The 14,094-nt window shown below is 44.0% G+C and overlaps 2 protein-coding genes across 2 annotated transcripts; both read right to left on the bottom strand.

Moving 5' to 3' along the window:
- Positions 1–1,785: 1,785 nt before the first annotated feature.
- Positions 1,786–4,659, bottom strand: LOC146687314 (myeloid-associated differentiation marker homolog). The gene has a single exon (XM_085438862.1). It carries the CDS (start codon positions 4,486–4,488, stop codon positions 3,607–3,609), a length of 882 nt encoding a protein of 293 aa, XP_085294988.1. The 5' UTR covers positions 4,489–4,659; the 3' UTR covers positions 1,786–3,606.
- Positions 4,660–5,421: 762 nt separating this feature from the next.
- Positions 5,422–13,132, bottom strand: LOC146687313 (myeloid-associated differentiation marker homolog). Its single transcript, XM_085438870.1, has 2 exons — positions 13,035–13,132; positions 5,422–7,711 (listed from the first exon to the last, which is right to left on the bottom strand). Exon 2 carries the CDS (start codon positions 7,645–7,647, stop codon positions 6,766–6,768), a length of 882 nt encoding a protein of 293 aa, XP_085294996.1. The 5' UTR covers positions 7,648–7,711; positions 13,035–13,132; the 3' UTR covers positions 5,422–6,765.
- Positions 13,133–14,094: the final 962 nt, after the last annotated feature.

Raw genomic sequence — 14,094 nt, 5'->3', positions numbered from 1 at the left:
TAGTCAAAAGTAGTGTATCGCTATGATTTCGTTACTGTGGACAGGCACAAGTAACAACTATGCAATCTCAGATTAAATACTGCCATTACTGATACGAAAACATGTGTTTAGCACACTAATTTGCTATTTTACTAATGCTGATGCTAATGATAGCCTTTTAGATCGGCGTCTGCACTGGATTGCAACATACAGTGAAGACAAATCACATTAGACCACTGAAGAAAAAGCATTTTGCATCTGAGACAGCCTTATCTTACCCAAGCTTTATTATGGCAGAAAAGTAAAGGAGCAAGCATCCAAAAAAGATCTACCTATTCAGCTAAGCTGCAAAATGTACTATTAAAGGAATGCTCTGTTTTCAATGTAAAATACATTACAATAGATAGAGTTAAAGAGGACCAATTATGCTCATTTTCAGCTTCATATTTTTACACTTAGATTCCACTGGAGTAGCTCTGAATGAGTCACTGTTTAAATATTCTTTGTTTATCTTATGCTGGGCCTTGGTGGAGCCCCTCTCCACTGTTCACTTGCAGTTCATAAACCTTCTGATAACAACAAATGTTAGCTCCTTTTCCTCTCCCTTTACCCGAATTTCCTTCTCATTGGCTGTCCCTTATAAAGAGGTTTCATCAGCAGGGGTGTTTGAAACACACAATATGTTAACTAATCTCCTATAAACTTATAAGGTTTATACTTACATTATAAACCTTATAAGTTTATAAGGTTTATAATGTAAGTATACATCTAAATGTCTCCAATTACTTTGGACCTTGTGCTATAATCTGTTAAATGCTCTTGAGAAGAACACGGGTGGGTACTTGCTAGGCTGACCTATAAATAAGAGACTGAAGACATCAGTCTCTTTGTTTGGCATAAAAAAAAGTAACAAAGTGAGAAGAGAATATTTCTAAAGCTTTTTGATCACCATCTTCACTTTTTGTTGATCCCCCAATGGAAGTAAAAAGAGATCAAATTGTGGTTTTATGAGGGGGTCTCGTGTTTGACTGTTTCTTGACTGACGTCACATAACCTTTGATAAAAAACACGACTTGGTGCTTTACAGGCTCTATAACACACTGATTTTTATGTGTGGTAAAGTGTTGAAGTTCCCCTTTAAAATAAAAAGATGATATGAGACTGTGCAGCAAGAAGCTAAATTCAACACGGCAGAGGGTCAGTGTAAAGTCAGAGGACACAAACATGTTGAAAGCAAATGAGCATATTGGGAAACTTACTTCTTTAAATTACTTAATTTGTTACACACACACACAGCTTGACCAGCTATTAGCCATTAAAAATCAGGAAGAAATCAGGTTCGGGCCAAGCAGAAGGCTGTGTACAAGCAGTTTCAGGAAGATGAGAATGTATGCATGTCAGCACTGCTGCACATTTCAGGCTCTCAGCACATCTGTGCGTCTCTGTTAATTAGCCACATGTTCTCAGTTAGGTATTGTGCTGTCATTCAAGTGCTTGTTGTTCCACATTTAACTCTTGGCAGTGTTTGGAACAACACGTCTGCTCTTCCAGTGGAAACATGATGCTGCGTAAGAGACAGAGTTCTTTCTATGGCCTCTTTCAGTTGAGATTGTATCAAGCTATTGTAGTGCTGCTGACTTACTCTTTGTTCTTCCTGTGAGTCAGAGTGGGATGGCCAAGAATTAATTTAGTAACGTAGGGTAAGGAAGCTGATCTGCACAGGACTTTTGTCCCTATAAATGAAACTTATACGAGATGGAGTAAAAAATCACACACACACAAACACAATAGAGTTAAGATGTGTAATGTTTAATTATTGCAGATTGCACAATATTTCTTTTATTAAAATGAAAATGTGCAGAAATGAAACGTTTGTTAAATCAAAGTAGTAAGATGGGTCTGATTTGTTTTTATCTGTTGATTCAAAACAGATTTTTAAGACTTTAAAAATCCCTAAACCATTGCAGCAAAGGTGTTTTTAATGCAGAATAGTACAGTTATTCTTTTCTCCTTCATTTAAAATCCAGACACTGATCAGCGTTTAGCAATACTGGCTTTAAGTTACTACATCATGCAGGAAGTAGGACCAGGATTGGCCTCCAGTCAAGTCGTGACTAGACTGGTAAACATCTTGACCTCTCTTTTTTTGCATGAGCTCAGAGTCCTTTTCCTCTATTAGCAGATGACCTAGTAAAGAGTCTTTTTTGTTAAATTCTGTGCAGGTAAAACATCGAAGTGACATGACAGAGAAAATGCAGAACAACATTTTGATGATCACGAATTTCAGTATAATTGAAATCCCAAAGGGGACATTTCTGGTATAAAGATAACATAAAAAGTCTTCTGTGTTCTGTCCACATTAATGACGATATATTGCTCGGGATGATAAACATGGTTAATCACACAAAGCTGTTAATTTAGCTTCATATTATTTATCTACCGACCACTTTTCTCATATATATGCTGTAAACCAAACTTTAAAAACTGTCTAGGCTGGTTGAAGCTGAGTCATCATGTTCATGATTTATGGTAAAGCCCTATTAACTCTGATCTTGCCAGCAGCTACAGCACCACATTCCCAGACCAGATGATCCAACATTTCCTTTAGAAAAATAATGTACAAGTCATTGTGTCTCGATTGGGCGTCACCGCTGTCTTGTTTCCTGACGATAGATTTACAGGCAACTTAAATATTCATAGTTTCCACTCTGCCCCCCTTGTAGCCTCCAGTGGTCAAACATTTACAGTTGGTGTGAATCACAGTTGTCACTGATTCACATCCTGGGGTCCGCACAAAGCTGGAGTCTCTCTGAGAACAGAGGTGGTGTTTTGAGCTGATGCTGATTGACAGTTAGTTTACTTAGTTAATTCATTTATATACTTTGTGAACATTCAGCACAATTAGAGATCAGAGTTTAACAGAAAATCAGGTTTCAGAAGAGTGATTAGGAAAACGTGGTGCTTTGCATCTATTTCAGTGGACAATCATGAATTTGATGAATGAAAATCAGTTTTAACAGTCAATCCTGAGGAATCCTAAACTGCAAGCATACACTCACTGGAAGCTTTATTAGGCATACCTTGCTAGTCCCAGGTTGAATGCCCTTTGTCCTTAAGAACTGCCATAATTTACTTAAATACATATAAAGATAACATCAACAATGTGTTGAAAACATTCCTCAATTTTGGTCCATACTGACACGACAGCATCACATCAGGGTGGCTGTAGCCGAGGAGGTAGAGCAGGTCATGTACTATTCCCTGGCTGCTCCACTCTGCATGCCAAAATTATTCTTGGGTATCCATAGTGCAAAAAATATCTAACAAAAACTCAATGCTATCTTTGTTTTTGTTCCTCTGTCTTATTTCCATGCACACAGCATTTTTTGAGTCTTCTTTTGGAAAATCTGTTGATAGCTTATTACAATCCAAATAATAAGCATTCCTGTATACATGAAAAAATGTATTAAAATGGGAACTGATCTGCCATTAAAAACTCCTACTGTCTGCCTCTATCAAAAGTCAAATTGCTTGCAGCAGTATAACTGAAAGCAGTTCCACAGCCTTGGACAAACTGGGCAAATTCAGTTTTATTTGGAGCATACTGCTACCCTTACTTCTTGTTTCTCATGCGTTGACAAATATCAGACGGGTGGAGTAGATCAGGTCTGCCAGGTAGAGGATGAAGTTGACACCGGTGAGTACAGCCACTGTCATGCCCTTATCCCATGAACACAACCCCAATTGTGTGTTGCAGTTGTATGGCCTATTTTTATTCCCACCGTGCCTGGGGTCAAAGTTGAAGATAGGCCAGATGATGGTTGCTAACAGGTAGAGAACCACAGCCAGCATGGCGTAGGCTGACAGGAACCGGGGGAATGAGAAAGGCAAGCACCCGGTACACTCGCCTATACAGAGCAGGATGATGGCTGCTGACAGGATGAAGCAGATGCAATAGACAGCCATGCAGTACTTCAGTGCATGGTGATGGTCGTACAACACGGGATCAGTCACAAAGACAAATATGATGCAGGCCACGAAGGTCTCACAGACTTTCAATAGTCCAGGTCCTGTGGCCATGTAGCCGGCCACCTCACCTGGACGCGCCTTGCTGATGCTCACCTCGCTTATGTAAGCAATGGTAGCCAAGCAGGAGAAGACGGCTACTATGATGCTGTAATCGCGGATTGTACTGGGGCCCATAGAACCTTTGAGGAAGTAGAGTGGGAAGATGATAGAGGCGGACAAACAGAGTAGGGCAGCGTAGCAGGCAAAGGTGATAGGGAAGTTCTTCCAGGAAACAGGGACTTTCGTCTGCAGACCGAAGAGCTCCACCAGAATCATGAGCAGAGTGCCGGCAAAGCTGAAGGCCCAGCAGAAGATGCACCAGTCTCCGGTGCCGGGGATGATCCTGGCACCATGCACAGCCACAGAGAATGCCACACAGGAGAAAGCCAGGGCTGCCAGCCGTGTCCACAGCAGAGGGTTGAAGTGGAGGACTATTGCCATGATGAGAGGTGAATTGGGCGATGAGAGAAGCAGAACAGATTCCTCCTATTTGTTGGAGTTTCCTCTGTCAGGCAGAGAAAATTGTAAGAAAAAGAAAATGATTAGTGGTATTCTAGAGTCTGATGCAACTTTTTATGGCTCCAGATGAAATACAAGCTATAACTATGTGAGGCCAGCAGTCTGTGCCCAAAGAGAGTCAGTCCTCCTACATAATAATTTCTGAGTGAAACAATGATGCCTTTGTATTTTCATGAATGGCTAAAACAAATGAAATGGTGAAAACACAAAGTGAAACTGCAAATATGACATCACTGTGATCAAACACATCACAACCCATTTGCATCTGGTCAAATCAGCTGGTAAACACACCAGCTTTTATTTCTCTGGTAGTTTATGTCATACAAGCTTGTATTAAACCCTGGATGTTTCCATTGTGACAGGTAAATGTGTATATTTATTGACTCATATTACCAATTATTTTCCTATGTGTGTGTGTCACACACTTAACTCATTCACTGCCAGCCATTTTCAAATGGCTGGCAGTGAAACACAACAGGACTTGCACCACATTTTTGTCTCACTGTGCAATCCCTTACGTGCGCAAACCCTGCACCTCCTTGCAGGTCTACTTTTACTGCTGGTGGGCTTCAGTTCAACTTACGTTGACTGCCATTGACGTCTATAGACGTCAATGGCAGTGAATGAGTTAATATTAAATATCTATACCAGATTCTGCAGCTTCTAATAAACTTTGACATATTTCAGTCTTGACTTACAAGGGGATTGACTCACATTGTGACATGACAAAGCTACACCAACAGGGTGGCTAAAAAAAAGTTTAGAGTTAAATAAAATGTTCAAATTGGACCATACAGGAGCTTTAAATAAACCAAAGCATAAAAACATGAAAGTAACACACAAACATCTGTTAATCATGTGGTTTTATTGAAACACTGGAATACATTTTCCTTCAACACCGATGCGGTTTCCACACTTGAAACAGCAGAGTATAAAAAATGTAAAGACTACAATCCTAAGAGCATGTAGACGGAGTGAAACCTTTTTTAATAGATTTCTATGAGCAGTACCACACAAACTGACATAGCATTAGTAGGTTCTTTGATATTTGGAGACACCAGAAATATAAACCCACAATGAAAACATTAATGCGTGCACTTTGACTATATGCTTTCCTTGTTTTTTTCAGATATGTTCTTACAATAGATTGTAGTTCGCAGACACACACATTCCATAACAAGAGCAAAACCTAGGCTACCAATCATCTTTAACATCATGTAAACCAATTCATAACTTCTTTAAATCATTGAAGTGTTGATATCATGAACTTAAAAAAAGACTAATTGCTAGAACCCAAAAACTCAACATTATTGTTGTTTTTATTCCACTCTGTCTTTTCTACATGCACACAGCATTTTTTTGAATCTTCCTTTGGAAAATCTGTTGACAGATTACTACTATCCAAAGCATCCCTGCATACATGAAAACTGTATTTTCTGTATTAAAATGGGAATTGATTTTTGAGTAATATCAGCAGATTCCAGCAATCACATTCAGGTCTCTATATAAAAGATAAGAGTCTATTTGGGTGACTGGAAGCAAATATTTGCCATTTACATGCCCCAACACATAAACAGAAAGTCATATTGTTGTATGTGTAGACACAACCACTAACTTGCTTCCAACTCCTCCCTTCTCTCTCTCTCTCTCTCTCTCTCTCTCTCTCTCTTCCTCTCTAAGAAATTCAGTCATGCAGTATACTTCACACAAAATTAAATTCGGCAAGATTTCAGGGCTAATTTTTAAAGTTTCAGGCCAAAAAGAGCGCAAGATCTGTGTTTTGACCAGCCGAATATGTCAATCTTTGCCTATGAAAAGCTTTGTTCATGGCTTGAGCACACTCTCTTTTGAGTTTTTTAAAATGCATTTCCATATTTACTACTGCACAGTTACCTTGGGCCATAGGGCATGCTTTTCTCCTTCTGTCTGGTTCTAGCAAAAGTCAAATCATATCATTTTCAGGGTAAATTTCAAACAACAAATTGAGTCATACAGGATTTGTCTCAGCTGTGCTATCATGCTAAAGTTTGCTCTTTAGCCTCCTATCACGACTTGTCCTCTAGTGATTCCATTAAAGTGACCAGAGTGCTAAACTGAGTATGCTTGCAGCAGTAACAGTGACAGCAGTTCCAAAGCCTTTGTCAAAGTGGGCAAATTCAATTTTATTTGGAGCATACTGCTAGCCTGACTTCCTGTTTTTTAAGCATTGACAAATACTAGACGGGTGGAGTAGATCAGGTCTGCCAGGTAGAGAATGAAGTTGATAGCAGTGAGTAGAGCCACTGCCATGCGCTTATCCCATGAACACAACCCCGATTCTGTGCTGCAGCTGTATGGCCTATCTCTATTCCCACCATGTCTGGGGTCAAAGTTGAAGATAGGCCAGATGATGGTTGCTGACAGGTAGAGGACCACGGCCAGCATGGCGTAGGCTGACAGGAACCGGGGGAATGGGAAAGGCAAGCACCCGGTACACTCGCCTATACAGAGCAGGATGATGGCTGCTGACAGGATGAAGCAGATGCAGTAGACAGCCATGCAGTACTTTGGTGCATCATGACGGTCGTACAACACGGGATCAGTCACAAAGACAAATATGATGCAGGCCACGAAGGTCTCACAGACTTTCAATAGTCCAGGTCCTGTGGCCATGTAGCCGGCCACCTCACCTGGACGTGCCTTGCTGATGCTCACCTCACTTATGTAAGCAATGGTAGCCAAGCAAGAGAAGAAGGCTGCCACAATACGGTAGTCGCGGATCGTACTGGGGCCTGTGGAATGTTTGAGGAAGTAGAGTGGGAAGATGATAGAGGCGGACAAACAGAGTAGGGCCGCGTAGCAGGCAAAGGTGATAGGGAAGTTCTTCCAGGAAACAGGGACTTTCGTCTGCAGACCGAAGAGCTCCACCAGAATCACGAGCAGAGTGCCGGCAAAGCTGAAGGCCCAACAGAAGATGCACCAGTCTCCGATGATGGGGATGGTCCTGGCACCATGCACAGCCACAGAGAATGCCACACAGGAGAAAGCCAGGGCTGCCAGCCGTGTCCACAGCAGAGGGTTGAAGTGGAGGACTATTGCCATGATGAGAGGTGAATTGGGCGATGAGAGAAGCAGAACAGATTCCTCCTATTTGTTGGAGTTTCCTCTGTCAGGCAGAGAAAATTGTAAGAAAAAGAAAATGATTAGTGGTATTCTAGAGTCTGATGCAACTTTTTATGGCTCCAGATGAAATACAAGCTATAACTATGTGAGGCCAGCAGTCTGTGCCCAAAGAGAGTCAGTCCTCCTACATAATAATTTCTGAGTGAAACAATGATGCCTTTGTATTTTCATGAATGGCTAAAACAAATGAAATGGTGAAAACGCAAAACTACAAATAATGAGTTCACTGTGGTCAAACCCATCACAGTCCATTTACATCTCGTCAAATCAGCTGGTGAGCGCGCCATCTTTTATTTCTCTTGTAGTTTATGTCTCATGAAAGCTCCAGACTTGTTCTCATAACAGAATTGCAGCCTCCAGTGGTCAAAAATTTACAGTCGTTGTGACAGTTGTCACTGATTCACACCCTGGGGTTAGCACAAAGCTGAAAGGAATCTCTGAGAAGAGAGGTGATGGGTACATGCATCATATATATATATATATATATATATATATATATATATATATATATATATATATATATATATATATATATATATATATATATACACACACACACACACACAGCCGCCCCAGGCAGGAATCGAACTTGCGATCCTCTGTTCCAAAGGCGTGTATGTATGTATATATATATATATATATATATATATATATATATATATATATATATACACACACACACACACATATATATACATATATAGATATATACACATATATATAGATATATACACACACACACACACACACACACACATATATATATATATATATATATATATATATATATATATATATATATATATATATATATAGACCCCCTATGCTAAGCAAGCCTACCGCAGACATGACCGAGACAGATAAATATGAAGGCATGCCGAGTATAACCTGGAAGTCCCGAGGTCAAAATGGGAGATGCCCCCAAGGGTGGTGGAGAATGACCGAGCTAAGATCCTGTGGGACTTCCACATACAGACGGACAAAATGGTGGTGGCTAACCAACCGGACATAGTGGTGGTAGACAAACAGAAGAAGACGGCCGTAGTGATCGATGTAGCGGTTCTGAAAGCGGTTCACAGTGCTGCCCAAGAGCTGGGCCTTCAGGGAATGAGGGAGGAGTTGGTGCTTTGAACCATCTGACAAACATTAGAACGGTGGAACGTTTCCTTCTCTATCTGACAAAGGAGGAAGCAAGAAGGAACACGAGAAGCTGGAGAAATACCAAGGGCTCAGAGAAGAGCTCGAGAGGATATGGAGGGTGAAGGTAACGGTGGTCCCCGTGGTAATTGGAGCACTAGGTGCGGTGACTCCCAAGCTAGGCGAGTGGCTCCAGCAGATCCCGGGAATAACATCGGAGATCTCTGTCCAGAAGAGGACCCTCAATCATCCTTGATGATGGGTCAGAGCGCACAATCCTTCTTCACAGTGCTGCCCAAGAGCTGGGCCTTCAGGGAATGAGGGAGGAGTTGGCGCTTTGAACCATCCGACAAACATTAGAACGGTGGAAGGACATTCCGTTTCCTTCTCTATAGCCCTTGGAAACGGTTCCGGATCCAAGATGCCACTGAGCTTGGGCTCGCCAAACACTCACATCCAGCACTGCAAAGGTCCTACCACCACCTGTGAGGTCTTCCACTTCATTCGTTCCACCAAGCTCAACCATTATTGCTGATTGGCTCTGACTACCCACATCTCCTGACTCCAATAGAGCCTGTACATCTGGGTCCATGGGGAGGACCAGCTGCACTCAAGACACGGCTGGGTTGGACTCTGCAGGGTCCAGCCAAGGTTCTTCTACATCAAGCCTCCACTCCTCAGTGTCTACTCACAAGCACCCTGACTCCCAGTGCTGAACTTCTCAGTAATGTAGCCAAGCTCTGGCAGATGGATGTTCTCCCATACCAGAATGAGAAAGTGGCCACACGTTCAAAACAAGATACCATGGCTGTCAAGATGCTAGAGGAGAAGATATGCCGATATGCCGCCCCGTTGCTGTGGAAAGAGGAACCAGTCCTGCTTCATTCCACTAAGGACTCTGTCCTGGGTCACATGCGAGCCACGGAGAAGCGCCTCCTGAAGAAGCCTGTACGAGCAGCCACCTATAACCAGGAAATTCAGAAGCTGGTGGATGCAGGCTATGTGAGTAAACTGACCATCGCGGACATGGATATAGATGGCAACACCTGGTACATACCACACCACATGGTTCATCATATTGGCAAGGATCGCATTGTATTCAACTGTTCTTTTGTGCACAATGGTACCAGCCTGAATCAGCATCTCCTAGCTGGTCCTACCCTGGGCTGGATGCTCCTGGGTGTGTTACTTCGCTTCCGGGAGTATCCCATTGCGGTGAGCAGTGACATCAAGGGGATGTTTCACCAGGTCCACCTCTTGACTCAGGACAAGCCTTTCCTCCGTTTCCTCTGGAGAGATGGATTGCACGAGGCAACCAGATGTCTACGAATGGCAGGTGTTGCCTTTCAGGGCGACATCCCTGCTGTGCCACCAATGCTCTGCAGCAGCACGTTCTGGATCACAGCAGCCCCAGCGAAGATACCCGTCACACAGTAGAGAAATGTTTCTACGTTGACAATCTCCTCCAGAGCTTCGCATCATTTCCTGAAGCCCAGCAACTGGTCAACAAAATCCAGCAGTTGCTGCTCACCAGTGGCTTCGAATTACGACAGTGGGCTTCTAACTACCCAGAACTCATCAGTCATATGCCACCTGGATCAGACTCACAGAGCAGTGAACTGTGGTTTTCCCCCAATGGGACTGATGTACCAAAGCGGACTCTGGGCCTGCAATGGCACTGTCAGTCTGATGAGCTCAGATATCAGATTTGGCACACCGAGCAGTTGGTGGAGCCCACAATGCGCAACATCTATTGGGTTCTGGCCAAGCAGTATGATCCGCTTGGCCTCCTCATTCCTTACACCACTCGGGCCAAAATCCTGATGCAGCATCTCTGGCGGAAAAGGAGAGACTGGGATGATCCGAATCTGCCAATCGACCTGCTGAAGCTGTGGCATGCATGGGAAAGTGAATTGATTCAGCTCCCTGATGTCTCCCTGCCACGTTGTTATGTGCAGCCAGAGACAGACCTATCCCTTTGCAAGCAGAGCATCCACATCTTCTCCGATGCATTTGAGAAGGCATATGGAGCTGTAGCCTACCTTAGGACGGAAGATCATATGGGGGGAATCCAGGTAGCCTTCCTAGCCGCGCTGATCTCGATTTGCTCCCGTCCGTCAACAGTCCATTCTGAGGTTGGAGCTCTGTGCTGCTCATGTGGGAGCCCAGCTTGCTGCCGTTCTCAAGAGGGAACTCACCCTTTGTATCTCAAGCATTGTCTATTGGACAGACTCCACTACAGTCCTGAACTGGCTCCAGTCCCAATCCCAGGCTCCAGATATTCAAGACCTAACTGAAGGGGGCCTGTGGAGATATCCTGCCGACGACATCACTCGGGGATTACTGCTCTCGCAGCTCACCGCTCATCATCGGTCGCGCCAGGGCCCACCTTTTCATACTGCCCAGAGCTCCCGAACCACATTTCCCTTGATGATTCATCAGAGCTGCGGAAGGATAGCTTCTGATGTTGCTTCTTTCGGTGGCTTCCAGGACTTGCCTGAAGATTACGTTCGAGCTGTCCACGGGACAGCTGCCAACTCAACACCCACAGCAGAGAATTACTGGCAAGCAGAACTAGCATTCCTCCAGAAGGTACAGGAAGACAGTTTTCCTGAAGATTTTGTTCGGCTGTCATCTCACAAACCGGTAGCTGCCAGCAGTCGCCTACTTGCCTTAGCTCCTTAGTATGACCCAGAGGTTCAACTGATCCGTGGGGGGGGGGGGCTTCGCAGATGTGAAACCCTCAGTCAAGACATCTTGCATCCTGTCGTTCTTGACCCTCAGCATTTTATTACAAAGCACATCATCCAGGATTGTGATCGCAGGCTTGTTCACCCAGGCTCCGAGAGGGTCTTTGCTGAGCTCCGGCGCAAGTTCTGGATACTTCGAGGACAAGAGACCATCCGGAAGCACCAGTACAACTGTCCTGAATGCAGGAGGTGGCGCAGTCAGCCGGTCATTCCCAAGATGGTTGACCTTCCCTCATCCAGTTTAAGACTTCATCGCCCAGCCTTCTATTCAACTGGGGTGGACTGCTTTGGTCCATACCTTGTCAAGATGGGGCGGCGTACCGAGAAACGGTGGGGGATCATCTTCAAATGCCTAACCACCCATGCAGTCTACTTTGATCTGCTTGCCAGCATGGACACTGACTCATTCCTGATGGGACTGCGTCGTTTCATCGCGAGACGTGGGAAGCCCTTCGAACTACTGTCGGATCAAGGTACCAACTTCAAAGGTGGTAGCTCTGAACTCCAGGAGACTTTCAACGCCCTCGGCCCAGCTCTGAAGTCACAGTTGGCCAGCCAGCAGATTCATTTTTGTTTCAACCCTCCATAGGCTCCACATTTCGGTGGTTCCTGGGAACGGGAGACTCGTTCCATCAAGTCTGCGCTGCATACCATTCTCGGCTTGCAGCATGTCACTGAGGAAGTCTTTAGGACGATACTCAGCAAGGTAGAGAGCATCATCAACTCTAAGCCGCTAGGTTATGTCTCCTCAGACATAGCAGATGCTGATCCAATCACTCCCAACATGTTGTTGATGGGGCGGCCTGATTCCAGTATGCCACAGGTCGTCTACCCAGAAGCAGAACTCCTGAGTCGTTGTAGGTGGAGGCAGTGTCAAGCCTTGGCGGATCAATTCTGGATCCACTACATCCGGAATTATCTACCTTCACTCCAGATGCGGCATAAATGGCAGCAGGAAAGAGATGAGTTGACTGTTGGCACTATCGTTCTCATTGTGGACCAGCAGCTCCCTCGTGCCATATGGCCAGTTGGTAAGGTCATCCAAGTCATCCCTGGAGCAGATGGCAGGGTTCGGAAAGTTCAGATACAGGTTGGAGACAAGACATACACCCGACCAGTGGCTCGACTCATCAGACTCACAGCTCTTCCACCGGAGTCTACTGCCTGACCTTCCTGAGTGAAGTGCACCTTTGCCCCGCAAAGTTGGGGGCGGCTGTACAAAAGGCCAGCCCATCGGCTGAACCGACGAACAGAGCCACATCTGCCGAGTAAATATATCAGCATACAGCTGTGAGCGGTGAGGCAACCCATCCTCTTCACCAATCAGAAGACACAATTCTACCTCATCATTACGCACACACTTCGACGCAGAGTTCGGTCGGAGCTGCAGGTGGGGAGAGTCAGTAGAGTTTTACTCACCGTGTGGATTTTCATTCCTTGTGCTGTTAGCAGTGTGCGTCCATGAGACTGTAAGTTTCTGTGTTTATCCTGTTTGTTCTTTGCTGCAGCCATTATCCTCCCTTGTTTAAATCCTTGGCGCACACTTTGTTTACTGAATGTTACTGCCCAAGCAGCCTCTGCCATGCGGTCATTAAGGGACCGTCACTAATTTCTCATGTTGGCTATAGTGTAAAGTGCCTAGTTAGGGTTTATGCAAATAGTAAAATTAGCATTTGTTGATACTCCCTTATTTTGGTTGAACGTTCCACTACCCAGTATTGTTTGTATTGTTGTATTACACATTTAATTCACTCTGTTCACATAATCACGGAAGACTTTTATGTTCTTTCCAACAGAAACCACACCATCACTTCAACACAATGCATATAGCATTTTACAGCCTGTTAAATCCCCTCACTCACATTATGGATGTGTACCTCGGATTCTTGTTAAATAAATGAGTGAACGGCAGATACCTGAGTGGCAGTGGATTTTGTGGATAAGCCATCTGTTCTTATCGGACAACCCTGTTGAGATTGTGGATTCATAGAGTCAGCACCTTATCATCTTCATTATTCATAGTCAGGAGGTCAAGTCCATCCCTCTTAAAGTGACATTCTCCATTACAATGGCGTTTCACCTCAGTTTTAAATAGAAACTCAAGAAACTCAAAGAAGTTCAGTTGCTTTCTTTCCAAGCTCTTTAGACCAACACGCTGTTTTTTTTGGCTGGAAAGGTGGAGGTATTAACATTAGAGTTGGTTGTGGGACTCACTTTTGGAGCCAGCCCCGTGTTGCCACTGAAGGTATTGATTTTTTTGGGCTCTTGCTTTAAACCCTGGCTGTTTCCATTTGGACAGGTACCTACTTATTTACCAGTTATTTTCCTATGTGTGTGTGTCACACACTTAGTATTAAATATCTATACCAGATTTTGCAGCTTCTAATAGACGTTGGCATTTTTCAGCCTTGACTAAGAAGAGGAGCTACACCAACAGGGTGGCTAAAAATAAGTTTAGAGTTAAATAAAATGTTCAAAT

This window comes from Copadichromis virginalis, linkage group LG18, assembly GCF_057382275.1.
Source record: "Copadichromis virginalis isolate Kocher_CV1m ecotype Utaka linkage group LG18, C_Virginalis_male_GT1.1, whole genome shotgun sequence".
Taxonomy (NCBI): domain Eukaryota; kingdom Metazoa; phylum Chordata; class Actinopteri; order Cichliformes; family Cichlidae; genus Copadichromis; species Copadichromis virginalis.
Note: the sequence above shows the minus strand (reverse complement) of the source record. Positions and strands in the feature narration are given on the sequence as shown.